The 26,718-nt window shown below is 42.2% G+C and overlaps 1 protein-coding gene across 2 annotated transcripts; it reads left to right on the forward strand.

Annotated features, from left to right (window-relative positions):
* Positions 1–1,581: 1,581 nt before the first annotated feature.
* On the forward strand, positions 1,582–25,721 carry RIGI (RNA sensor RIG-I). Of its 2 annotated transcripts, XM_065655733.1 has the most exons (19): positions 1,582–1,868; positions 2,014–2,145; positions 3,992–4,170; positions 6,336–6,486; positions 6,754–6,780; positions 9,146–9,271; positions 10,093–10,203; positions 11,172–11,325; positions 12,218–12,476; positions 13,223–13,385; positions 13,811–13,912; positions 15,916–16,073; positions 16,389–16,524; positions 17,817–17,965; positions 19,261–19,351; positions 20,023–20,193; positions 21,738–21,889; positions 22,396–22,542; positions 23,982–25,721. In XM_065655733.1, exons 1-19 carry the CDS (start codon positions 1,763–1,765, stop codon positions 24,279–24,281), a joined length of 2,814 nt encoding a protein of 937 aa, XP_065511805.1. In that variant the 5' UTR covers positions 1,582–1,762; the 3' UTR covers positions 24,282–25,721. The 2 variants fall into 2 exon arrangements, with proteins under 2 accessions (XP_065511805.1, XP_065511806.1); XM_065655734.1 differs by lacking the exon at positions 6,754–6,780.
* Positions 25,722–26,718: the final 997 nt, after the last annotated feature.

Here is a 26,718-nt window from a genome sequence, read left to right on the forward strand (position 1 = left end):
CTGGGTGACTAGTCTGAAGGCTGACACACCCTCTTACACACAAGGAAATTAAGCTGTAAGGGATCTTACAGCAGCAGACTGGATGGACACCGTGTGGATGTGGCTCTTGGGGGTATGCAAAAAGGTGTGGCCCAGGTCTCTGCCTGGAAATATCAGCTCTGCAGGTGGGAGGAGGGAGAAGAATAGTTTGGGGGGATTTGGAGGAGAAGGTTGGAGCTGTTGGTTTTAGGAAATCTAGGTTTCCCTGGGAGGGCACAAGGCATGATCAAAAAAATTAACCCGTCTGTCTGCTCATTTTAATATTAAACTCACCAGTTGTTATTTCTGTTCTTCTGTAATTGAGAGCTAATGTGCATTTCTGTGGAAGCTGAGCTCAGGCACAGTGAGGTCCAGGATCTCCTGCTTTGTTCACGGCACAGGAGAGACATGCAGGAAGGAAGTACAAAGAACGAGGAGGTGAGTGATGCTGCCATTTAGGGCTTATTCACCTGTCCTTTTCTTGCCATAGAATTTGTCCTTTCCCAGTTGTTTGACATTTCCCCAGCTAGGGGTGGATAACCTTCAGCTGAGTGTTACATTTTCCTGGTCTGTTTCACTGTGTAGGATTAATACTAAAAGGCCAAATGCAAATCTTTCTTATCCTACGAGTCTTTGAGAGGACAATAGCCAACTATACTACATCATGGTGGTACAGAGAATGTTTCAAACTAGATTTTATAATCCCTTTAGACCCGGCTGAGATAGACAGAAAAGAAGACTCAAGAGAAAGCAAAGAAGGAACATTAAATACTTGAGAGTACAGATGGACTAGAACAGAATAGAAAATGTGATGATAATGGTAGCTCTTTCTTCTGCCTCCTCCCACACATCCTTCCAGTGGAAGCCCATCTCTCAGTGGCCTTGTGTTGCCATGGCTTTAGATAGCATGTGTCTTGTATTGGGCCAGTACCTGTTAGCTGTCTCTTTGAATATGAGACTTATGAAGCTGCAAACAGCTGTATGAATCCACTCTATACATTAATAGTTAGAGGGAGGTTTGCATATGGAGGTGTCATGTTTAGCAGCATTTCTGAGCTGTGGGTGCTTTCAGCTCTGCAACCTGCTGACCTCCTCTGTGAGCTCTACCCTTTGATGCCTATTCCTGCTCTAGAGGATGGTCGTACAGACCTTCTCATTTTGACATTCCCAAGCTATACTAATGGCAGCAGCTGAGAAAGCACTTGCTCAGAGCATGTGAGGGTTCTTGCCTACATTTGCAGAAATTTTTGTTCAGTCTTTCAAAAACCAGGATGCAGCCCACAAATCCAGTTCAGGGTTTCGGGGTGGGGTGAGGTGGCAAAAGGGTAGAGGGGTGTCGAGTGGTGCCTTTATTTGTATTACCTCGCTGTGCTCTCCCCCACCCTGAAAACCATGAACTGTTGGTCACAGGTTTTGGAATCGTGTGCATACGCACATGCTTGCCTTTTCTTTTTTTTTTTTTTTTTCCTTTTTTTTTTTTTTTTTTAGTTGGTGTCTCCTCCGGCGGCCCCGCCTCTTCCTCCGCTTTCGGTTTCCATTCTCACGCTGGCCTGAAGTTTCTGTTTCCCGCTTGCTCCCTGCCCGAGGAGGTTTCTCTCGCTCCCCGCCGGCTGTCCCGGTGCTCGGGCACGGCGCTGCCTGCGCGTCTCCACCGCCCCGCCGGGACCGCGACCGGACCGCGACCGGACCGCGACCGGACCGTGACCGCTGCCGCCGCTCCCGGCGCCTCAAAGCTGGCCTGGCCATGACCGCGGAGGAGAAGAGGAGCCTGCAGTGCTACAGGCGGTACATCGAGAGGAGCCTGAACCCCGTCTACATCCTGAGCAACATGACGGACTGGCTGTCGGACGGTGAGGGGCCGGTAGCGGCTTCGCTCCCCCGGCGCGGCCCCGCGCCCGCATCCCTCCCCCTGCCCGTGGGGGTGGGAGCTGCCGTCTCCCCGCCGCCACGTCTGGTCCCCTCCCTCACTCTGTGCCTGCTTCGGGTTTTTGCTAGAGATGAAGGAGAGAGTCCGGAAGGAGGAGGAGAAGGGGGTGACGGCGGCCGCCGCGCTGTTTCTGGACACCATCCTGCAGCTGGAGGCGGAGGGCTGGCTCCGGGGCTTCCTGGACGCCCTGGTTGCAGCAGGTGGGTTCCCACTCACGACCGTGGTCCTCCCCGCTTCGCCTTTTCCCTGCCAGAGCCACAGCCGCAGCCCGCGTTCAGCTGGGCAGCCCAGCCCACCCGGGATGTGAAGCATCGCTCTGTTATCCTCGGGTCTTGTCACATAGGATGAGATGCGGTAAGAAAAAGTAGGTTGAGAGAGGATGGAAATAAAACTCTTCAAATGCACAGGGAAACATCCATCTGAGAAGCAGCTGGAACAATTTCAATTATGGCCAAAGTCAATGAAAGATGAAGGCATGCAGGAGAAAGCCTCATAGGCTTGTCTGTCTGAGAGTGTTTAGAGAAGAAGTAAGAGCCATTTTTCTCACCATATATAATTAAAGAAAGCTAAATCCTCTGGAAGTGAAAGCTAAATGCATTTCAGGGTGTGCATGGGGGTTAACTGATAGTGTGGGGTAACTTAATTCAAGGAGCAAGTCTTGAATTAGGAACTGATTTTTTAAAATTGTTCAAAGGATTTAGAAGTCTTATGTTTAAAGAAGTAAGTAGCTATTAAGAGTTTATGAATGAGATTATTGTTCCTTGGTAGCTATGACTGCTTGATGTGTGAGCTCCTAATGTCATTTCCTTTCCAAAATGTGCCAGAAGAGACTTTGAAGTTGTAAAATGACTGGGAATTGCCAGCTTTCCTCTATACATGTAGGTTCTATCACAGATTCTTGTTGATGGTTTGTTAGATATCTTGAACCCCAAAATTTCATGCCATAAGCCAGTTTTGTTTTCTTTTTCTCACTATTAAATATGGATAGTTACAGTATCTCTGTGAGCAATTATTACAAAATTTCTTACCACTTGGATGTAGCACACTCTCCCTTTAAAGCAAATATTAAGTCCAGAGCAACTTTTTACCAGCCTGTGATAGTCCTAATTTCTGAATTGCAATAATACCTTCTTTGAACATGTTGATAGCATTCAGGTTGATGTATCTTCAGCAGAAAGGTGAAAAAGTTAACCTGCTGATTTTGAGGGCTATCCCAATACTTATTAATTGAGTCTGAGACTAGAATATAGCATTACTCTTGTATTTGCCGATGCAGAGACAGGGGATAATTAGATAAAGGCATTGTGGTGCTAAGTATCCACACTTCCCTCCTGCTCCTCCAAAAGAAAATAGGAGGTTAGATAGATTCCTTCTCCTTGCCCACATTTCCTCTGGGACCTTGACCTGCTTTCTTCCACCTCTGGAGCCTACACAGCAAATCACACAAGTCCTCTATATATGATTCCCCACCACTGTTTCAGCACAGTGTTTCCAGCCATTTGCTGACTGTCCGGGCTGCAGGTGTCTGGGTTGCTTTCAGCCAGGAACTGACTTGAACTGTGTATGATAAGGATTTTTGAAGGAGGGTGGAGCCAAGGACAGGACTAAAAAGCTAAGGGCTGGTAAATCAAAGAAAAGAAGACCAAAGGGATTTGTGATTCTGAGTGGTGTCCTGTGCTCTGGGAAATCCTGTGGAAGACTATCATGGCCTGCAGGGCTCCAAGGATTGTACAGATCAAATGAAGGGGGTTGTTATGGTTGCTTGGGTGATGTGAGCTGTGATATTGTGTAGCTCTTTTTTCTTTTTGCAAGTGTTACTGCTTTTTAGCATAGGGTTTTTCATGTTATACACACAAGTGCTATAAAGGAAAATGGTCACTTAATCTATAAAAATTGTTTGTGGTTCACCTAGATTTTTGTCAGTTACAGGCCAAAATAATTTTCGTTTCTCCAATGTGGCTGAGAAAGTGGTTTTTTTCAGACTGTTCCTACCTATTCTAGCTAGAGATTGAATTCATAGTAACAATTTGTCTCTTTTTCTGAAAGGTTACACTGGGCTAGCAGAAGCAATTGAAAACTGGGACTTCAGCAAACTGGAAAAACTGGAGTTGTACAGGCAGCTGTTGAAGCGGATAGAAGCGACAATGCTAGAAATTGATCCAGTAGCACTCATGCCGTATGTGAACAGCTGCCTGATAGAAAGGGAGTGTGATGAGATTCTGCAGGTATGGTTAATTGTAAAATCCTCGTATTTGCCTAGTTTTCTGTGCAGAAGTACTGGCTGTCTCACTTGTGGGGTGTATTGGTGCCCATCCCTCAGGTTGCTGAGTGAGGAGCATGGCCAGCCATGGTCCCCTGGGCAGGGACTTGAGTTTCTTCTGCTTAGAGGAGGCTTTGTGGTGTTACTGAAATTACTGGAGGGAGTCCAGCGGCAGGCTACAAAGATGGTGAGGGGTCTGGAGCATCTTTCTTATGAGGAAAGACTGAGAGAGCTGCATCTGTTCAGCCTGAAGAAGAGAAGGCTGAGAGGGGATCTCATCAATGTTTATAAATATCTCAGGGGTGGGTGTCAAGAAGATGGGACCAGGCTCCTTCCAGTGGTGCCCAACGACAGGATGAGGGGCAACGGGCACAGACTGAAGCACAGGAGGTTCCATCTGAATATGAGGAGAAACTTCTTTCCCTTGAGGGTGCCAGAGCCTGGACCAGGCTGACCAGGGAGGTTGTGGAGTCTCCTTCTCTGGAGACATTCAAAACCCACCTGGACACATTCCTATGTGATCTGCTCTAGGTGAACCTGCTTTAGCAGGTGGGTTGGACTAGATGATCTCCAGAGGTCCCTTCCAACCCCAACCAGTCTGTGATTCTGTGATTCTGTGGTGGCAGCTTCCCACAGCAGCGCTGTCTCTGACACCTGCACGTCTTGTTCTTCACCCTCTGGCCCAGAGGATAAGGTGACATGCAAAAGGGTTGCAGGCAGGGCAGCAGGATGGGGTGGCTTTGGCATTGGCAGTGTTCAGCTGCACATCTTTGGGGAATCCAGACTCCTGTGAAGGGACCTCAGGGGCTCTGGAAGGTGCCACATTACAGTGAAATGAGTGCTTTTTTGTGCCTTCGAAATAGACCATTTTCTGGAGTGTTCATTCTGCTTTAATGCTCCTAAAAATACAGAAGGAAGTAGTCAAAGTGGCATTTAGATGTTGCCTAAATTGACTCCTGTCTGTCCTGGGATTTGACATACTCTATTACATTGACTATGGCAGCCCTTAGAAAATTTGTGTGGCTCTTTGAGTTTTTGACAGCCTCCAAAGGGATGCTTATAGGGTAGAATGATGGTCTGTGACCAAGTGACTATGTTATTTTTCTTGGTAAAAATGCAGAATTTCCCCAAATGAGGTTTTGCTTTTGCCATTGAATTTACCTTTTTGTACTTGAAAAATACCTGTATGACTACTCTGCAGCATGGAAGAGAATTTTGAGCAGAATGCTTCACTGCAAAATAATTAAGAAATAGTTAAGAAAGACAAGTGATTTTTAGATAAACTGAATTGTATTTCTTTATATCTACATTTGTTTTCTCCCAAACCCTAAGTGGTAGTTTTAGTTGTTTGTAATTAGCAACTGGGATAAGTGGCTTCTTAAACAATATTTCTTATTTTGAAATGTTTACATGGTCTGATGTCATTAGCTAAATGCTGTATGACAGAAGTCAACAATATTTTCATAGCCTTTGGATATGAATCCACTGTAGTGTTACCCAGTCCTAGCTCAGTGTTGTTTTCAATGACTGATAACACGTCATATTACCAATTACTTATCATTTATGACTAGCTAATAATGAGTTATTGATGCTGTATGAAGGAGTCTGTGAGGTATTCTCACTCCTTGTGAATCCTTAGAAGGATTGTTTGCAGCTATTTTAACTTTAAAGTGGTATGTTTTTAAGGAGATACACAGTCTTTGGAAAGCTATTGCATCTGACCAAATATCAGGCCCGCCATAAATTTCGTACTTTTGCATTTTGCTATTCTGGAATGTTTTTAAATCAGTTTGGCCTTGGAGATTTATGGCAGACATGGCTTATCACAAGGACCTTGCCAGATGAAAATTTACAGAATAGCCCCATGATGTTTCACACCTTGTGAATAGTTAAGCAAACAACCGACCTGTTGATGTAGTCCAGCTCGGTTTAGTGTACACCCAGGCTGGCAGAATGGCAGCAGTAGTAGGCAAATGACTGAATTTTATTCGAAACCTTTTATCCTGTGAGAAAAAAAAAAAGGTTTTTCCAGCAGAGCATCAAACAAAACAAATCAAAACAAAATCAGTTGAAGAACAGTGGATTTGATCACTCAGAAGCTACAGCAACTTCTGTTTGTTGTGTGTTCAGATTAGTGAATACAGAAGCAAAGCAGCTGGGATAACTAAACTCATTGAATGCCTCTGTCGATCGGATAAGGAAAACTGGCCGAAAAGCCTTCAGCTGGCACTAGATAATGCAGGATACTACAGTGCAAGTGAACTGTGGGATATTAGAGAAGGTAAACTGCAAATTGTTTTTATGATGCTCTTTCCCTCTTCTCTTACCAGACAGTTTTGTTTATTTTTTTGAGAATAAGGCTAATTTAAAAGCATACGATCAGACTATATTGTTCATTGTTGTTTAAAAATAAACTCCTTTTTAAAATTAAGATGCCTTTTATATAAAATGAAATGTAGGTACTAGCTTACAAACTGTCAGAAATATCTTTTGAGTATTTTTGCTCCCATATGGTTATGAATAATGTCTCCTTTTTTTTGATGAACAGAATCGGACAGTGTACAAGGCTCTGAAGGTAAAAAACTAACAAAATATTTATCTTTTTCCCTCCCTTCTACTGTAATTCACCTTTTGCCATCTTTTTGGTTGATAGAGTTGTGATAGAAGCAATGTTTTCTGATAAAATCTGATTAGTAACTTAATATTCTAGAAAGTGATACACTTCTGTGATCCACAGAGCAGATATTATATGTTTGTCTTTAAGAAATCGATAAGCAGCATTTACCAAGTGACTATGTTATTTTTTTTGGTAAAAATGCAGAATTTCCCCAAATGAGGTTTTGCTTTTGCCATTGAATTTACCTTTTTGTACTTGAAAAATACCTATATGACTACTCTGCAGCATGGAAGAGAATTTTGAGCAGAATGCTTCACTGCAAAATAATTAAGAAATAATTAAGAAAGACAAGTGATTTTTAGATAAACTGAATTGTATTTCTTTATATCTACATTTGTTTTCTCCCAAACCCTAAGTGATAGTTTTAGTTGTTTGTAATTAGCAACTGGGATAAGTGGCTTCTTAAACAATATTTCTTATTTTGAAATGTTTTTATTGCTGTAGTCAAATGTGTGTAGTTTCTTATCTGGAGATTTGATTATTATATATAGATAGTTATATATGTAGGTACTCAATTTATTAATAATTATATATAAAATATATAAGAATAATAGTTACAAGTATATAAGTTTATAAGTATATAAGTTTATAAGTATATAAATTTAACATCTTTGTGGGCAACATGGGCAGTGGGATTGAGTGCACCCTCAGGGAGTTTGCCAATGACACCAAGCTGAGTGATGTGGTTGACAAGCCTGAGGGACAAGATGCCATCCAGAGGGACATGGACATGCTCGAGAAGTGGGCACAGGTCAATTTCACAAGGCTTAACAAGACCAAGTGCAAGGTCCTGTATATGGGTCAGGGCAGTCCCAAGCACAAATGCAGACTGGGCAGAGAGTGGGTTGAGAGCAGCCCTGAGGAGAAGGACTTGGGAGTGTTGGTTGATGACCCAGCAATGTGCACTTGCAGCCCAAAAAGCCAAATGTATCCTGGGCTATATCAAAAGGAGCATGGCCAGCAGGTCGAGTGAGGTGATTCTGCTCCTTTACTCCACTCTGGTGAGACCCCACCTGGAGTCCTGTGTCCAGCTCTGGAGCCCTCAGCACAGGAAAGACATGGACCTGTTGGAGAGGGGCCAGAGGAGGCCATGAAAATGGTTGTGGGGCTGGAACAGCTCTGCTGTGAGGACAGGCTGAGAGAGTTGGGGTTGTTCAGCCTGGAGAAGAGAAGGCTCCAGGGAGACCTTATTGCAGCATTTCAGGGGGGCCCTACGAGAAAGCTGGAGAAGAACTTTTTATAAGGGCCTGTAGTGACAGGACAAGGAGTAATAGCTTTAAACTGGAAGAGGGTAGATTTGAATTAGAGATAAGGAAGAAATTCTTCCCCATGAAGGTGGTGAGGCACTGGCAGAGGGTGCCCAGAGAAGCCGTGGATGCCCCATCCCTGGAAGTGTTCAAGTCCAGGCTGGACGGCGCTTTGAGCAGCCTGGTCTAGTGGAAGGTGTCCTGCCCATGGCCAGGGGGTTGGACTAGATGATCTTTAAGGTCCCTTCCAGCCATTCCATGATTCTATGATACAGTTATTATTTTACATGACTGATGGCTACACATATTATTTGGTTAAGAGTTACAAGTTAAAGATATCACTGTCTTTTGGGGCAGTTTCTGCTAACATGCAACTTAATAAAGCCAAAGTGAGCCTACTGAAGAAAAGTTCTCCATATTGGAAGAATTGTAATGCCAGTAGTTAAGAAGAGTTGCTAGTAGAAGTTAATCACAGATCCCGTGTGCTTTCTGGAGCTGGTTTAGGGTGCAAATGTACTCTTTCTCCCTCTCCAAAAGCAGTGTTTTGTGATATGTTCTGTTTGCAATGAGACTTTTCAAGAGAAGGTAATAATTATGGAGCCGAAGAAAGTTTTAGCAAGCATTGATTATCATGTAAAACAGAGGATGGAGATAGTCTTACAATTTCTAGGTCCTTTCAAATGGTAGGGGGAAAGGAAGAACTCCTAAGTATTTTTTCATGCTTGTGGTTAATGTCTGTGTTAAATCTGTAATCTTTTTACTAAATACATACACCTTTCCTCCAAATTTATTATCTCCCTTGATTTTTAAGGAGTACACAAATGTGTGTTGAGTATGTGCATCTTCTAAACCCAAGACTGTCAGTGCTATCCATGCTACTTGAAAGGGAGCCTGGATGCACAATCATTTAATGTAGTCTTTGCATGCTAGCAACAAACTCCTTCACCTTGTCATCCCAGCAAACACATTTTAAGACCACAAGGATCAATAACATGCCTTTTTTTGGGATTGTACAGATCGTGGCAAAGATGTTGATGGTGAAATGGCAGATGCCTCTGAGAGCAGCTTTGAAATAATGATGACATTTTCTGAAGAAGCAGAATGTGACAATAATCTCAGTGAAAATCTCTGTTCAGCTTCAGGTGAGACTTAGCAACTTAAAATAGTTTGTGGCTGGAATTCTGCACTTTCTTAGACTCCTGAAGGATGCAGATGCAGTGTGCCACAAAGGAAGGTACTGAGGGGCTAGTATGAGTCTCTGACTTTATTTAGCTGTCTTCTGGTTTAATGTTTAAAGAATCTCATGCTGGACATTGCACTTGTTAGAGGTTGTCCCTCATTTACCACATTTCTAGTGCAAAGTTCTGTCAGCACATTACCAAAAAGGTCTCCAAACACCAGACTGTTGTTGATGCATCTATCTCTGATATAACTAATTCACATGTGACCTGGTATTAGCCAGTTTAGAGAGTTGAATGTGACTGCGAAGGATCTGTGCAGTGGCTGTCACGTCTTGTACAGCAAATTTTGCTCCACCTGTGGTTTCTATTTCCTGTTCCATAAGTGCAAACCCTCTTACAAGACCACAGTTCAAGAGAGTATTAGCTTCCAAAGTCTGTAAAGCAGAAGGCTAAAAGGAATACTGTGCATATATTTGGGGGAAAATAAGCCTTTGTGTTTTCTTTCTGAGCTGAGAAAGACCAGTTGAGGTGAGAGTTGTCAGCCAAGATCTTGAAATGACTTCATTTTAGGAAGCACAGTCGAACAGTAACAGAAGTATTCCATCAAATCTACACAAAATTATTGTCTGGTGTGTATGTTCAGTTAAAAGGCTTGTCTGTCAGAATGCTCTGTGTAGACTGTGAGGACTCTACCTCTATCATTTTAGATAGCAACTGTATGTGGCACAATATATTTTATGCATTACAACATTCTTCACAAAAACATGTTTCTCTCCTGAAAGTGACCTATCAGTCTTCACCTGTCTATGAACCAAAGAAGGCTCGGAGCTACCAGACTGAACTTGCACAGCCTGCTATCAATGGGAAGAACACACTGATATGTGCCCCCACAGGTAAGAAAACACATGTTTCTTAGAAAAATTGTCTTCGTGGAGAGGGCTATGAAGGATAGCAAATGGTAAAGGCTGAGTCAAACTTTTCCAGATGTTTATTTAAAAGTAGTGTTCCTTGAAGGAGTAGATCCAGATCTATCCTGAAATTACAAGGGCAGCACAGAGACTGAGCAAGACAGAATTAACTCTTGGCACTTTAGTGCTTGTACTCAGATTTCTGTGTTTTCACCTCTGCTTTCTCACTCGCTTGTGTGGATTTCTGAGTTATAATCACTCACCGATCTCTGTGGATCTTTGTGAAATTTGGCTTGGAAGCTGAAAGAAAAACAGGGTGAGTCGCCCTGAGACTCCCGTGTCTTCTGTCCTGCAATGCCTACGGCACCAAAACAGCAAGGGAACTTTTGCAGTGGCTCAGGCCTGAATTAAGAGATTGAAGTTCAGTAGCAGAAGAGAGTTCAGTCGGCTCTTTCTCTCTGCCTGTGTTTTCCATGTTGCTATCCTGATTCTCGCCGGGGCCTCGGGGAGGCAGGTGGGGTGGCAGAGACAGGGACACAGAGGAACTCTGGGTGGCCTGCACAGTGAGCCTGATGAGTGCTGAAGGAAAAGAAATGCGAGAGGAGCAAGGCTGCACGGGGCGGATGGAAGCCAAAAGTGCCTGGCGCCTGTGCCACAGTCTGATTTGGTGTGGGAGCACACGCTAAGAGCAGACTCAATGATTTCAAAGAACTTAAAACTACACATGGATTTTCCTTCCCAGTGGCTGCCACATGGTCTTTACAAACTGAAACTGTGAGAGAGAAAGGGATGATTACCCACCCGAGCAAGCAGCCAGCTCTCTGTCCCCAGAGAGTCTGGAAGTGTGCAGCTCCCTTGTCGGCTCCCCATTGTTACAAGGCATCCATACCAGACAGGCTCCTGCTTACAAATATGCCCTTTCATACTTGACCTTTCATATTCTTCATTTAAAGGATCTGGAAAAACTTTTGTGGCAGTTCTGATTTGTGAACACCATTTCCAAAACATGCCCACAGGACGAAAGGCGAAAGTTGTCTTTCTTGCAACTAAAGTGCCAGTGTATGAACAACAGAAAAATGTGTTCAAGCAGCATTTTGAAAGAAGTGGGTAAGTGTAATTCCACAGAAAATAAACTGCCCTCTAGGCCAGCTGTGCCCAGGGCAGAATGTAATGGATTTACTGGTGACAAGAGTGTTTGACATTGGCATAAGGATGATTCCTAGTGGTAAGAATGGCAAGTTACTGTGGTAAACTTTGTTTTGGAGAGTCTGAAGTCTGCTTTTGGAGAGTTTAAGCCCTGGTTGTGCAGCACCTATGGATGTGGCCAAGGTATACCTGTGCTTGCCACTGGTGTGTGTGTGCCACTGTGAAGTGTGTTCCCTCTTCAGACTCCTTTCAGCCGTGCTTCCAAAAATGAGGTAGTTCCAGGAAGCAGCAGTGGGATTCCTCTTGCCATTCTCAAATGGCAGAGTCTTCTCCAAATGGAAGGACCCAAACTTCTTTGGCTTTTCAACTTCCAGGCACAAAATGACGGTCCACCTCTTAGACAGGACTGAAAATTTCTTAGGGGAGTATCAACAACCTATAGCTTCTGATTTTGAAGGAACTAACTACTGCATATCCACATATGAATCCTTATAGTTATGGGAAAATGAGGCTGCTGGACAGAAAACAGTCCTATGCTGCCAGACGTATACAGAGAAGGGATGGGGGACAGCATCCTCAAATACAGCTTACATGTGAACTGAAAGATGCAGCTTAAATGTATAAATGCATTACCCTTCAAATGGAATATATTTCACTTAATGGGAATTGAAAATCCAGTTGCTTACTGTCAACATTTTGCTCAACTTCTGTGGGTCAAACTGCCAGCCCCAAGAATTTGACATTTTGAACTTAGTAACTACCGTTCAAGTTTGCTGAAAAGTCCATCCTTCTAGCTTTTTTTGCCCTGCAAGGCATCATTTTTCATACCTTATCTTTTGCCTCTTCTTCCTAGATATTCTGTTCAAGGAATTTGTGGTGAAATAGTTGCAAATGTCTCTGTAGAAAAGGTTATAGAGGACAGCGACATCATTGTGCTAACACCCCAGATTCTTGTGAATACCATCAAGAAAGGAACCCTTAGCTCCCTCTCCATCTTCACTCTGATGATATTTGATGAATGCCACAACACTACGGGCAACCACCCTTACAATGTGTTAATGACCAAATACCTGGAACAAAAATTTGACTCCTCTGCAAACCAGCTGCCCCAGGTAAGGTCCAGCCTGTCAGTGGCAGAAACATTAGAGAAAAGTATTTTGCAGTGCAGTCAGCAAAGCCTTTTGTGATAATCCGGTTCAAACTCCCATTTAAAAATGGCTGCAAATTGAAACGGTAGCATCTGGAACACCTTTTTCCTCTTCTCAGGCACCTCCAGGCTGTTTTCCTATGTTGCATCTTCCCCCAGCTTCCAAGAAGGACGGATCAAGCATGACAGAGATCTGAGTCCTTGACAGCAAACAGGATTATTGGGCTGGGAAGAAGGCATGTAGCCCAGAATTTAATAATCTCCTTATCACCTCTCTGTTGCTGTCTTCTGCAACAACAAAATGGGGCCACTGCCTCTGCTGACATGAGGTTTTCACAGAATCACAGCTGGTCCAGCTGAGAAGACATCTTCTCTGAATGAGTGCAGAGGACAGTTCTGGAGGTGGATTTGCTGTTTCTGTGTATGATGAGCACTGGCAAATACAGCTGGTTATGGATTTAAGTAGGCGGATTATTTATTTTCAGTTTGAATACTCTAAGCTTGAGTGCCTTAAAGGAGGCATGAGTGGGGACAAGGTTTGGCTCTCAAGATCTAGTCCTTGTACTCATGTTTACTTTGGCTGCCTGTTTAATTTCCTTGTTTTTGAAGACAGTGACAACTTGGCAATTGGTAACAGCATCTTCTGTTTTTTTCTTTTTTTTTTTTTTTTGTGACAAAGAAGCAATCATTGCTATTAATGTGTGTGTTCAGATTGTAGGTTTAACTGCTTCTGTTGGAGTTGGTAATGCCAAGGACATCACTGAAACTGTAGAGCACATCTGTACCCTCTGCTCCTACCTTGACATACAGGCCATTTCCACTGTCAGAGACAACCAAGAGGATCTGCAGCGATTCATAAACAAACCAGAAACATGTAAGCACACTTCCTCTTTTTTTCCCCCTCTGAGATGCAAAGCGCCATACTTAAGGCAGCTATCCAATTCTCCTTTTGTCAGGTGAAGTTTAAAGTTTAAAACTAAACGGAAGCTTTGCTTCCTTCTGGCTTGAAAGGAGTTTGAGTGTGCACTTCACTGCTGCCCCGCAATGAGGCAGTGCCCATTTGGGCAAATTTTCTCTTTGCTGAGCTCCACAGTCTCTGTTTTTTATTTATGAAGGCAGGAAAGCCAGTGCAGTTCTGCCAGTGAAGACTGGGGGCTGTTTCTTTCTGTGCAACTGTAATGCTCATTAACTATAAACATCGTTATGATCGCATAGAGCACCATACCAAGATTTTGTTCTGTGCTGCCCAGGGAAATGTCTTACTTATTCAGGCTACTGACTTCCATTTCTTCCCTCTAGATGTCAGATGGATTAAAATGCGAGTTCAGAATCACTTTGCAGACATTATTTCAGGTCTCATGTCTGAGACAGAGGCATTGATGAGGAAGATTTACTCAGTGGGTAAGACACTGTAATATGCCTGTAACTGGGATTCAGTCTTTGATTACATCAGTCTGAAGCCTCATGGCTGCTAAAGCAATCACTCTTTTTCCACTTCCTTCCCCCTCCTTCCTTTTTGCTTATTATATTTCTTAAATAAGAGATTACAGGTAGAAAAGTTGACTATTTTCCTGTTATAGGTGATTACTTTGATAATCATGAATACTTTTGCTTAGATTTCAACCTTCTTCCTGCAGCTAAGAATGGTGTCCTTTTGACACTGTCAAATCTTTTTGAATGTTTAAAGAATCTGAAACAGAACTACCAAAGTGCTTGCTTTCAAAATTCAATGAGCTGGATTTCATTGATGAGAGATACCTGTATGTTCTTATTTAAGCATTTTTCCAAATGCTTCATACCTAAATCTGTCTCTGTTAAGGAAAACAAAAAGGGTCTCAGTTATGGTGTTACTCTTAATGTTGCAATTTCTTCCTTTCAGTACAAGTTTACTTTCACTTTTGCTGCTCTGACACTTTTCATATTTTCTCTGGCCTCTCTGCGTGTGCTCAGAGTTACTTTTAGGCGTTCTTTGGCCACCTTTTCTGGTCAGCATTTTGTCCTCTTTATACTTCTGGGTAGCCCTCCTTCCACTGTTTACCAGGTCTTTGTTATTTCCTACTGAGAGGTATTTAAGGTAATTTTACAGAGGAGGATCTGTGGAACTTGAGCACCACCAGACAGAAGATACAGCTGCCTAAGAAAGGCAACACTTGTCTGTAGGGTTCCAGTCTCGGGAGCTGCAGTGGCGCGAGGGTTTGCAGGGAGGGAGATGCATGGCTGTGAGAAGAGAGAACAGATCTCATGGTCTTGAGACCTGATTCTGCAGCCCTGCAAAAATCACTTAATCTTTTCTGCTTTTGCAGAGTTCCTAGGTTTGTCTGTGCTTAGACTGGCTTTTGCAAACTGACTAGGGTGCCTTAAGCCTGTCTACCTCCGTTCTATACTTTCTTGATTTTTTTTCCTCTGAGTTTCCAGTTATTGGAGAATGAACTATATTCTGGGGCAGGAAGGGAGAATTAAAAAAAATAAATAAACTAACACCCAAACAAAACAAATAAACAAACAAAAACCACCCAACCCAAACCAAACAAATAAACAAACCCCAACGCAACTCCAAACCCAAGAAACCCCAACAAAGAACAAATACAGTGGGAATTTCAAACTGTACGCTAAATTAAGCAAGCACTTCCAAAGCTTATAGTTGTGTCACAGTTCCTCTTGCATGAATGCCATTGGCTTCCCTTCTGTGGACCCTCTGGTCATTGAAGTTTTTGAAGCATTTAGACATAGTATGTAAATGACAAAGAGGTACAGACTAGTTCTGCCTCAAGAACAGGCCCTTGGGTAATATGCCTTTAAGTACCACGGACATCTAGCAAATGAATACTTAACTACTGAGTAGCTGGTAATTCAAGGAGCAATGCACATGCAGTGTCTTGAATACTGTAGGCTTCTTAGAGGATAAGTGAGCTCTAATTTTATTGCTAAAGGCTCTGCAGATGTGTGTATGTAGACAGATCCTCAGTTGAATTGTCCTGGGTTAATTTTAGCCTAACACCTGGGTACACGTTAGAACACAGGGAGTGAAGAAGACAGAGCCAGACACATCTCAGGTGGTTCCCAGAGGCAGCACAAGAGGCAGTGGGTACAAGCAGAAATACTTAAACAACAGAAAGGACTTCTTTGCTGCAAGACTGATCAAACAGTAGAAACATTAACCCAGAGAAGCTGTGGACTCTCCATCCTTGGAAGTACTTAAGGTGGCTCTAGGTGACCCTGCTTTGAGCAGAGGGTGGGACTAAAGACTTCCACAGGTGTCTTCCAGCCTCAGTGATTCCACAGTTGTTCTTCTGCATACGCATTTTAGACTTGACAATCATGGAAAATGTGTTATCTTCTAGTTATCTGTCCTGGTTATTTGTTAGCCAAGATGAACAAATGTTTGTTTCCTTCTTCTTTACTAGATACTATCTCTCAAATGAACAAGAATGATTTTGGAACACAGAAATATGAACACTGGATAGTGACCACACAGAAGAAATGCAGACTGTTGCAACTGGCAGACAAGGAGAAGGAGAGCAGCATTTGCAGAGACATTTTCATTTGCACTGAGCACCTGCGCGTAAGTGTTTATCTTCTTTCCTTCCACACAGAAGTGAAACCATCCTGTTCCTTCTGATGCAGGTATGTTCACCTAGGAGCAGTTGAACTTAGCAATTTTATTTGACATAAGCTAGAGTATGGCATGTAAGAGTTGTGTCTTAAGAAACTCACTAAGAACTGTATAGTGCAGAGGAGACTTTGTAATGCTTGCATTGTCATGCAAATGAAGAACAACACAAGTTCGTAATACTTAATCAAGCTAAATAAAATTTGCATTCATCCCCTGTCCCATGGCAAATGAGGCTTAAATATGTATGTCTCTCTCTCTGAGCAGAAATTCAATGATGCTCTCATGATCAGTGAAGATGCCCGTATTGAAGATGCTTTAGCCTACCTAACTGAATTTTTCACAAATGTCAAAAATGGACCATTTACAGAATTAGAGAAGCAGCTGACAGCCAGATTTCAAGGTATTTCACACAGTACCTGTGACAGTTGCAGGGGAGAAAAAGGCTTATGGTAGGATGATCCAAGTGTTTTCTTCAGAGTAAGTGTGGTTGTTTCTCTAGAAACTTCGCACTTTTCAGAAGATCTAGTGTCCACGTGGGTGCGAATGTAGTGTTAGGGTGGACAGGGGGAACTTACTTTCTGGGACTTCAAGCTTCCAGTGCAGGAGCTGAGGATGTAGCAGTGATTGTAGCTAGATGCTGTAGTAGGTTCTTAAATGCCTGAGTTGGAGCTAAGGCAGTGGTGTCCTTAAGGGTTTGCCCCACAAGTAGGGGATGTTGGGGTTGGTCAGCCTGGAGAAGAGAAGGCTCCGGGAAGACCTTATTGCAGCTTTTCAGTACTTAAAAGAGGCCTATAAGAAAAACGAGGACAGGCTTTTTCGCAGGGCCTGTTGTAATAGAACAAGGCATAATGGTTTTAAACTAAAGGAGAAGAGATTCAGGCTGGACACAAGGAAGAATTTTTTTTACAGTGACAGCGATAAAACACTCGCCCAGGTTGCCCAGAGAGGTGGGAGATGCCCCATCCCTGGAGACATTCCAGGTCAGGCTGGACGGGGCTCTGAGCAACCTGATCTAGTCGAAGATGTCCATGTTCATTGCAGGGGGGTTGGACTAAATGACCTTTGAAGGTCCCTTCCCAGCCCAAACTACTCTGTGATTCAATTCTATGATTCTACAATAGCAGCATTAGCCAAGGCAGCACACGCTGCTCAGGGCGCTCCCTGGCCCCCCGCCCGGTGCTCCTGCACGCATCCCAGGCTTCTGGGAAGAAGCAGGTGGCCCTTGTGCCCTCCTGATTAAAAGTTAGACGTTGCGCTCTTCTCTAAGTTCTGACTTAGTAGCAGCGTGCTGTAAACCAGCCTGTGGTCTGCTGTGTTGCAGCGTTGGCTGCTATTTTAAATCGCTGGGCTGTGTGCCCCCTACTGTCAGTTGTTCCCTAGAAGAAATATCACTGCTCTTTGCAAGAACTCAGTTTGTTTTCCTGCTGTCTTTCGATGCACAGTATGTCACAGAGGTTCTTCTGTCAGTTTGCTACAAAATGTGAGAGATTCAGATTTTTTTTTTTTTCTGGGGATTTTGTTTTGTTTAACCAATAAGCTTTCTTTACTTTCTTTACTCTGAAAGAATGGTATGGAAAATAAAAACAGATGCTAAAGACAATGTGGGTAGCATTTGACAGTAGATTTGGGTGAGAATTCTGTATTCTGCATTAGAGAAAGTAAATTATTCAAGACACTGCTGTTTTCTTCCAGAGAAAGAACCAGAACTGACTGCCCTTTCAAAAGATGAATCAAATGAGAATCCCAAGCTTGAAGAGCTTGCTTGCATCCTGGATGAAGCGTACCGCTACAACCCACAGACTCGTGCTCTTCTCTTTGTTAAGACAAGAGCCTTAGTAGCTGTAAGACATTTATTTTTAAAGCTCCTAAAATGGGAAGTGAGAGAATGTAATGCCTCATCTATTATGTTTCCCATTTTGATCTGGAAATAGAAAAATATGCATGTATTTCATCTTCCTAAGAAAATATTTATCTTTCTGTATCTGCCTAAGCACTGATGCTCTGAGAAAGGAAGAGGCATTTTTTAAAATTTCTTTTTCTAAAAACAACAGTACAGAGGTGGTGTCCTTCATCATTTCTTCTTGCTATATGCCATAGTTAATCATTAAGCTGACAGACTTTTACTTTAAGTCTGAAGTCAGTTTTAACAAGACATTTTACAAAGTTTTTGGCTTTAACGTGGAAGTGCTATAAACCAGCAGCTCTTCTCTATTACTGGCTGCACATCAGGAGGTATTTACAGGTTTCCTGGAGGATTACTATGGGCCCAAAGGAGGTCTGTGCCCTAGAACGTGTTCTTGACCAAGAAAAATTAAATAATTTGTGGAGCAGATGTCTCTGGACACCTCTGATGCACTGGTCTATATCATACTTGCCTAGGATCAAGGATCTAGGCTGGATGATATTGTGTTCTCTCTTCCAATACCTTGTTGCCAGAAAAAGTTCATGCTTCAAGTAAGTGCACTGCTAATCATTAGCTTCAGTAGCTCTTAAACATTTACTGCAAGGTATCATAGTGTCTGGCTACTGTAAACAGATTCCTCAGCTGAGAGTACCAACCCCCATTTTATCCTTGGGTATAGACATGCTGGATAAATTGCAAACCACAAAAAAATAAAAGGCAGCCTGAAGTCCAGAATAACAATACCAAGCATCTGCTGGCAATTTTCCATTATAGATGTAAAAGCCTCCTGTATCTTGACTGAATTTTGTTCTATGTAAGAGCAGTTTGAAGGTGCTACTTTCCTTGCACAGTGAGAAAGTGCCGTTTGTAAATAGCAACTCATTTCCTTTGCAGCTCAGAGATGTATTCAGTGATCTGTTGGTTTATAAGAGAAAAAGACATACTTTCTAGCAGTGAAAGGCTGCTTGCTCCCTAGCCAGCCTTTAAGTTGCAGGGGTGGGAAAAGTGGAATTCAGTTGTGGCATGGTTGGATTTGGCATCATGGCTGTGACCCTTGCTTTCTCACCTATCAACAGACGTTCCCTCCTGATGCATAAGTTCCACCTTCTCTCTTGCTTTTGGTTCTTGGAGGTATTGTCATGATAAATAGGCAAGCAGGGGCAGGATCTACCTATCTGTCCCAAACTAGCATCTCATCTGGACAGGGACCTAACTCCCTGATTTGCTTTCCAGGCTTTGAAGAAGTGGATGGAAGCAAACCCACTGCTTAGCCACATAAAGCCAGATGTGTTGATGGGTCATGGAGGAAGAGATCATAAAACAGGTACACACGTTTGCACTGAGGAATACCAGTTGCTAGACCTATGGTGGCTACAATGGTAAAATCGTTGTGCTCTTCCTGTGTTCATCTTCTGTGCTCTTACACACAGGAAGGTCATGCAAGGTCATGCTTTCTGCCATATCTAGAGAGACCTTCAACCAACCCGGAGGAGACACTTGCTTTTTCTGTCCAGAATCCTTGGTTAAAGCAGCAGTAACACTGTCAGTGAACCTTTGCTGCAGAATTCTTTTGCTAGTTCAAAAGAAGTTTAGAAACTGTTCGCTATCATGGCTTCTTGTGAATACTTCTGGTGTTATTTTCCCTGTTGCTTTTACAGATCCCTCTCGTATTTTGTGTTTGGTGGCACAAAGACATTTTAAGGTAGAATGGGAGTTACAGTCAAAATTATTTATGCATGGCTTAAGAGTTAGCCTGGGCTTAAAATAGCTAAGCTGTATTGGTCTCTCTAATTAAGATCATCCAGGTGTCATGTCTGAAATGGTGTTTCCTAGGATGACAATTCTTGTGGCACATCAACGGGAATTCCTGCTCAGTGGTTAGAGCACACAGCCAGCTACATTTCTAGATCAAAAGGACATGCTAGAGGAAATGCAGGTATCTTGTTCAAGGAACTCTTCAGTGTGTTTTCCTGACACAGTTTATTGATGCTGTAGGTATGACCCTCCCAATGCAGAAGGCTGCACTGGATGCATTCAAAACTGACCAGGACAGCAGGCTGCTAATTGCTACGTCTGTTGCTGATGAAGGCATCGATATTTCTGAGTGCAACCTTGTTGTGCTCTATGAGTACTTCGGTAACGTCACCAAAATGATCCAAGTCAGAGGTATGGAGTTTCAGAGCTATTACTTTAGAAACCTGTTTTGGCCTAGAAATTGACAAAGTGCTACTCAATGTCAGGTTGGAAATACTACAGTAGTATGTGTGTATCTTGCTGTTGTTCCTCTGTGCCGCTGAAGCCACATGAATGATGGCACCAGACGTGACAAATCTGTTCACAGAACAGAGTCCTTGATGTTGTGTTAATTTTCTTTTGCCACACAAATTAGCAATGCTGCACAAGGTCAGTGAACTGTTGAGAATTGATCCCTCAAGTGGATAATTCTACATATAAGCAGAAGAATGGCTAGAAGAGCTGTAGTGAGAAATAACGCAAATTGTTCTGACTGTGACAATTTACAAAGGACCACTGCAATGGAGTTTCATGCATTTCCTTGGCTTCTGAAGAACTTCCCCTGCCCGGTGGCTTATTCCCAACCCAGCTACTCACCGGTACCTGAAGCCTTCACATGTGCAGACTTCTAACATCCAAGAAAAAAACAAACCAAACCAAAACAAAAAGAAACCCTGTTTGTGTCTTGGCTCATCTAAAGAAATCTGTCAAGACTTCAGCCTTGAATCTTGGTGATTTTACAAAACGGCCAGTAGAGGGAAATGAAGAGCCACAAAAAATACTGGTTTCTGTTCAACATTCTGAAATGTCATGAAACTGCTTACACCTTTCAAGGGTGCATCTGCAATATTTTATCATACACCTGAGTAGTTAACTTCATAATTGGATGGGAAGTGATCTCCATTGTACTTAGTCCTTTGCTTTCAAGGTTTCTGTCTTGTGATTTTCTTATTTTTGTCTTAAATGAAATAATTGGCCCTGAATTAACATTTATGGGTGAAAGGATAGTGTTTATTTTTAACAAGCCATTAAAGATGCAAAGAAAATAGGTTGGGTCAGTTTAAAAATAACATATAATCATGATTTTGGGGGAATAAGAGCTCAAAAGCGAACGGGATCATTTTTTCTAACTGAAATACTTCTAAACTGGTATGAGATCTCTGTAGTTCTTAGTTTGCCTTTGTCACAGCAGGAAAAAGCAGGCAGGCAGTAGGCACAGACAGGTAGAAGAGATGGTACTTGCTCTTGTCTCTTTTCTTGCCAGCACTGTATTTCCAGTTCCCCAGGGGTTTTTTGTGATAGATTTTTTTTAAACAGACACCAATTAGCAGGGCAGAAAACTGGTAAGCAAGACCAAGATGAACTTTTCTCCTCTGGCTTTTGTTTCCGCAAGAAGGCAGCGAGATAATGTACAGTAACTGAAGTGTCAAGCACGCCTGAGCTGAACTGAGGCAGGCCAGAGGAGTTCACAACACAGTGCTGGCTGAGGGACATCCATGAGGATACCTGGAATGGGCATCTTGTTCTGGTTTGTGATCAAAGAAGACAGAGCTGTTCAGAAGCAGCATTATCTGAATCTGAACATGGGAAACAAAAGCAGCCACACGTAAAGTCCTTAATGCTCTTTTATGGCATAGCTGCTGATTTTGCACATCTTGTTAAGAGTAACTAAAGAGGATAAATGTGTTTCTGTGTAGGTCGTGGAAGGGCAAGAGACAGCAAGTGCATCCTTGTGACGAGCAAAGCAGAAGTGGTTGAGAATGAGAAATATAACCGTCATAAAGAAGAAATGATGAACAAAGCTATTGAAAAGCTACAGAATTGGGATGAAACAACATTTGCAAGAAAGGTGCGTACTGCTCTGGAACTTTCATACTCTACTCTAGAGGCATAATCTGTATTGGCCTTCATCTACTAGGGCTCTCTCTAGGACCAAGTGATAACGTGAAGAAAGTCTTTGCTGTGTTGGTTTCAGACCAAGGCTAGACCAGCAGAGAAGGCACAGGGTGTACAGCTAGCTTGCAGAATGTCATCTGTACTGTAACTTGAAAAAACTTAGAGGTTGAGGTAGAATTTATATAAACTTCTCAGCTTAGAAATAAAACAAACTATTCTGTCCACTGGAAGAAAAGTATTGCTGTGTTTGCTTGGGATAGTGGACAGGGAGATGAGAAACTGCTAATATCACGTTCTTTCATTGGTATGAGTTGCTAGAACAAGCAATGTTTTGTTTGTTTGCTTTTAAGTAATAGGTTCCTAGGTGTTGTTATACATAGCCTGGCTCATGTTTAGACAGACACTGGGGATTCTCTTGAATTTCATAATGATGCTTGTATTTATTTTTTAATTTTAAAGATACAAGACCTGCAAATGAAGGAAAAGGTATTACGAGATTCCAGGAAGAAAGAAACAAGACCTAAAGGAGTGGAAGGGAAAAAAAATCTTCTGTGTAGAAAATGCAAAGCATATGCCTGCAGTACAGATGACATCAGAATTATAAAGGTATGTCTCTGTATGGAAACCTGCATCCATGAACACCGGGGAAGTCAGCATTATTGAATCAACAGCATTGTTTATCAGTGTGGAAAATAGGCTTTTTCGTGCAAAGTGCAGCAGAAAAAAAATTCCTCAGTAAACCAGTAAACCACAGGACCAGTCATAACTACTTCTGTAGCATGTTATGATGGTAGCTGATGGTGTCCAAGGTGTACAAATATGTAATATGACAGGAATCAGTTCCATTTTCCTGAGGCCCCTTCTGTTATTGATGAATTTTGTGGAAAACCGTGTGATCTTCAGTGACAAAACCTACTAGTGTAACTGCTGGATATTTTCTTTCCTGATTAGCATAAGACTGGACATCTTCCTGCAGTTAAGAGATTTCTCCCACTGTTTCTGTTGACTGAAAATTATCTGTACAAAGCAGTGAGATCAGCTCACTGTTTAGCTCCCTAGCTTATGGGGCAGTTTTCTGTTTTGGAAGGCAAGGCAAACCATGATTTTACAAGAACAGCCCTTTAATTCTTCAATATTTATTTTCCATTCTTTAGGTAGTTCACATTGCTTGTATGTGGACATTTTCATTGTACTCTTTCTGAATTTGAAGAATTTCTCTGTAGGCCCAAGAAGCCAATACTCTACGTGTGGAAAGTGGCAATAATGAAAGAGAGCTTTTTCTGGGCACTCTGAGCCTTTTTTAGTTCTTAAATTTGTTATTTTGAAGCTTATTCTATTTGTACTACTCTGAAAAGCACAGTTGTGATGTGACAAGGGGCTTCACGCCACAGCTGAGCATTACAGAGTACTTGCCTTCAGGCAATTCCCTTTTTAATCAGGAAAATCTCTTGTTTTTCCAGTTTTTGGAATGTAGATATAATTCATTACCTCTCCGCCCAGGGAAGGTCTACAGGCAAGGAGTTGGGAATAGCTCAGCCTTGTGAAAATCTAGTTTTATTTCTTTGACAAATAACAAGGGATATCTAACATGCACCTCTGACTGTTACTCCATTTTCTGCTATTGCCTTATCACCCATACCTGTGCAAATAGGTCTGAGAGTTCAGAAAACCCTTCAAAAAGAGTTTTTGTTTAGTAGTCTGCAAATAATCTCTTGGAATATTTTAAATAATCCTGTTGTCCAGATGACTTTTGGTTTTATGCACAAGGCTCAAATACTGCAAGCATGATTTTTAGAGAAGCTGAGTAAGTTCAAATATGTGTAAGCTGGTGACTGGTGCTACATACTAATTTTGGTTTTGATAAGCCCAGGTCTGGGCCTTTCTTGTACCAGGTATTTAATGAATGGGGGGAAAAGAGCGATAAGCCGCAGGGGCTGGAAGGCACCTTACCAGGGAAATGGTATTTGCGAGGGGAAAGAGGAATGTTAGGAAAAATGAGGAATGGTGTTTCAACTATTAAGCGCTTCTGGCACGTGTTGTTTCAGGAATCTCATCACACTGTCATAGAAGATGCGTTCAAGGAGCGTTATATGACAAAGCCCCACCAGAAACCAGTCTGGTTTGATTGTTTTGAGAAAAGGAGCAAGATGCATTGCCAAAATGCTAATTGCCAGCATGACTGGGGAATCACAGTGAAGTACAAGACATTCGACAATCTACCAGTGATCAAAATCAAAAGCTTTATAGTAGAGGATGTTGAAACCGGGACACAAATGGATTTTCAGAAATGGAAAGTTATTAATCTTTCTTTGAAGAATTTTGATGATGAAGAAACATCCAGCTAAACTCAGCATTTTAGTGCATGCATCACCCTACTGCACTAAGGTGGTATAGCGGATTATATGTTTCCATGTATTAAAAAGCTGTTTTTCTTTGCGCTGCCTGATATGCTAGGCCCCTCATCAGCATCTGGCTAGATTAAAACAGGCCAGTAGGGCCACTAAAAGAAATCTGCTACATAATGAAACATTTCACTAGACTTTTTAACATAAGCATGGTCAAACATGTTCCTAAGCATCTAGCTGCTACGAGAAAGTTGGTCTGAAAAACAAAATCAAGTTGAATAACTAACTAAACATCTAGTTTTAGGTGACAGGCCACAATGTGAAGCATTTCTGTGTCAGTCAGAATCCTCTTTGTTACCAGTAACATCTGGTTGGATTGTACCTCCATGCAGACAAAATGGCTTATGCATAAAACACTTAAAGCACTATTTTAGCTACTTTTAAAGCTTTTAAAAAATTACTTTTAATGCTCTAGGCATTTCGGTATATAGAAAATTAAGAGAAAATGTCCAGTAACTTTTCTGTAAGGAAGATGTTGCATCTTTTAAATCCATCTTTAATAGAGAATGCTTCTACAACAGTCCAAAAAAAGCAGTAGGGCTTCACAGACACTTTCTGGAGGAGGCATCTTCTGCATGGAAATGGTAGCAGTTTTCTTCTATCATTGCACGTTTGTCACGTTGCAGTTTCTGCAGTTACAGAAGGGACACCTTTCTATGTGTTGCTTAACTGAACAAGCCCCAACGGGGACAGGGCAGTGCCCTGTGAAATAGATGAAGGTTTAATTTAGATGGTGATTAGCATTTACCCTGATGTCTTGTCTCATGAATTGGCATCTGAAATTTCTTAAGATGCAAATATTAATTCTGCAGATTTCTTGTCAGGGCTGATCTAGAACTGGAACAACTGTCCCCACCCAGATCCCAGACTTATGTCAGAAAAACCAGAAATTGCTACAGACACAGTTATGAAACATTGTTAAACCTGTACACTTTAAAGCACTTGCTGATTTTTCATCTCTTCAACAAGCTTGCTCTTTAATATTTTTGCAACCAGGATCAAAAATAATTTCAGTTCACTTTATGCATTTGATAGTGTGGTAAGGTATGTATGTGGAAGAATTATGTGTTTGAAACACTTGAACTCCGAAGAAAATAAATCACCTTGAACAGGAACCTAACACAGACTCAAAAAATTATTTTAAGCTACCTAAACCCTAGTCAGTGAGACTCATGGCGTTCCTTTTAAACTATTGCATTAAAAGCAAAACAACTTTTAAAGCACTGCTTCATGTCCCATCCTGGTCCTTGCCTTTTACGGTGAGAGCTGTCTGCACTGTACAGGAGCCTGAGTATCAGTTCTAGGGTAACTTACTCTGTGCTTACTTTTTAACCTATTAAATTTGCTGTTCTAATAGCTGTTTCCAAAAATGTATCAGAGAAGAATGGATAAAGATGATTTATGGCTGGATAATTCCTCCCCTCCAAAAACATTAGGAAAAAAAATTTTGAAAAATGCTAGTTTAGTACTTTGAAATTTTTATTGGAAAAAAATCACAGCCCTTGAGTATCAGTTGGCTGTGTGAAAGGGCCATCTACTTTGGGACTCCGGGTATAAAAAATAACCAGTCCAAAGTTTCACAGCTTATAGTAATAACTACTGGGAAGTTAAGGGATTTGAGGAGTTTTAGTCTTTTCCTCTTGTTTGAATGCAAGGTTTTCAGACTAAAACAACTCTCGGGTGAGCCTAAATGAGTATAATAAACGCAGATGAGGTAACACATTAATAAGAATTCAACTTGATACAACAAGCCTACCTTCAGTACACAGTGGAGATGGGAGGGTGGGGAAGAACACCAGCACTTGCCCTTTGAGAATATTTGATTTTTTTTTTTCCAATCGGACCCAAAATTGCAGATTTATTACCAACTGGTGCTCAAGATTCTGGCCATATTAACAGCTCTCTGTTAAGATGTTTCACAGAATCACAGAACAGCTGATGTTGGGAGGGGCCTCCAGAGGTCATCTTGTCATCTATCGCAGTTTGCCCAAGGCCATGTCCAGACAGCATCTGAACATCTCCAAGGATGAAGATGTAACAACCTCTCTGGGGAATCTCTTCCAGTCAGTGCTGTGTCACCTTCACAGCGAACAAGTGTTTCAGATGGAACCTTCCGTGTTTCAGTTTGCACCCACTGCCTCTGGTCCTGTCACTGGGCACCACAGAAGAGAGCCTGGCTCCATCCTCTCTGTGCCCTCCATCCAGGTATTTGTACACAAACAGTAGAGATGTCCCTGAGCCTTCACTGGGCTAAACAGACCTTGCTCTCTCAGCTTCTCCTCATATGAGAGATGCTTCAGACCCTGGAACATCTTAGTAGGACTCTACTGGATTTCCTAGAGGAAGTGTTTGTTGTACTAAGCAAGAATAGCCTGTT

The sequence above is a fragment of the Caloenas nicobarica genome, chromosome Z (genome assembly GCF_036013445.1).
Source record: "Caloenas nicobarica isolate bCalNic1 chromosome Z, bCalNic1.hap1, whole genome shotgun sequence".
Lineage (NCBI taxonomy): Eukaryota > Metazoa > Chordata > Aves > Columbiformes > Columbidae > Caloenas > Caloenas nicobarica.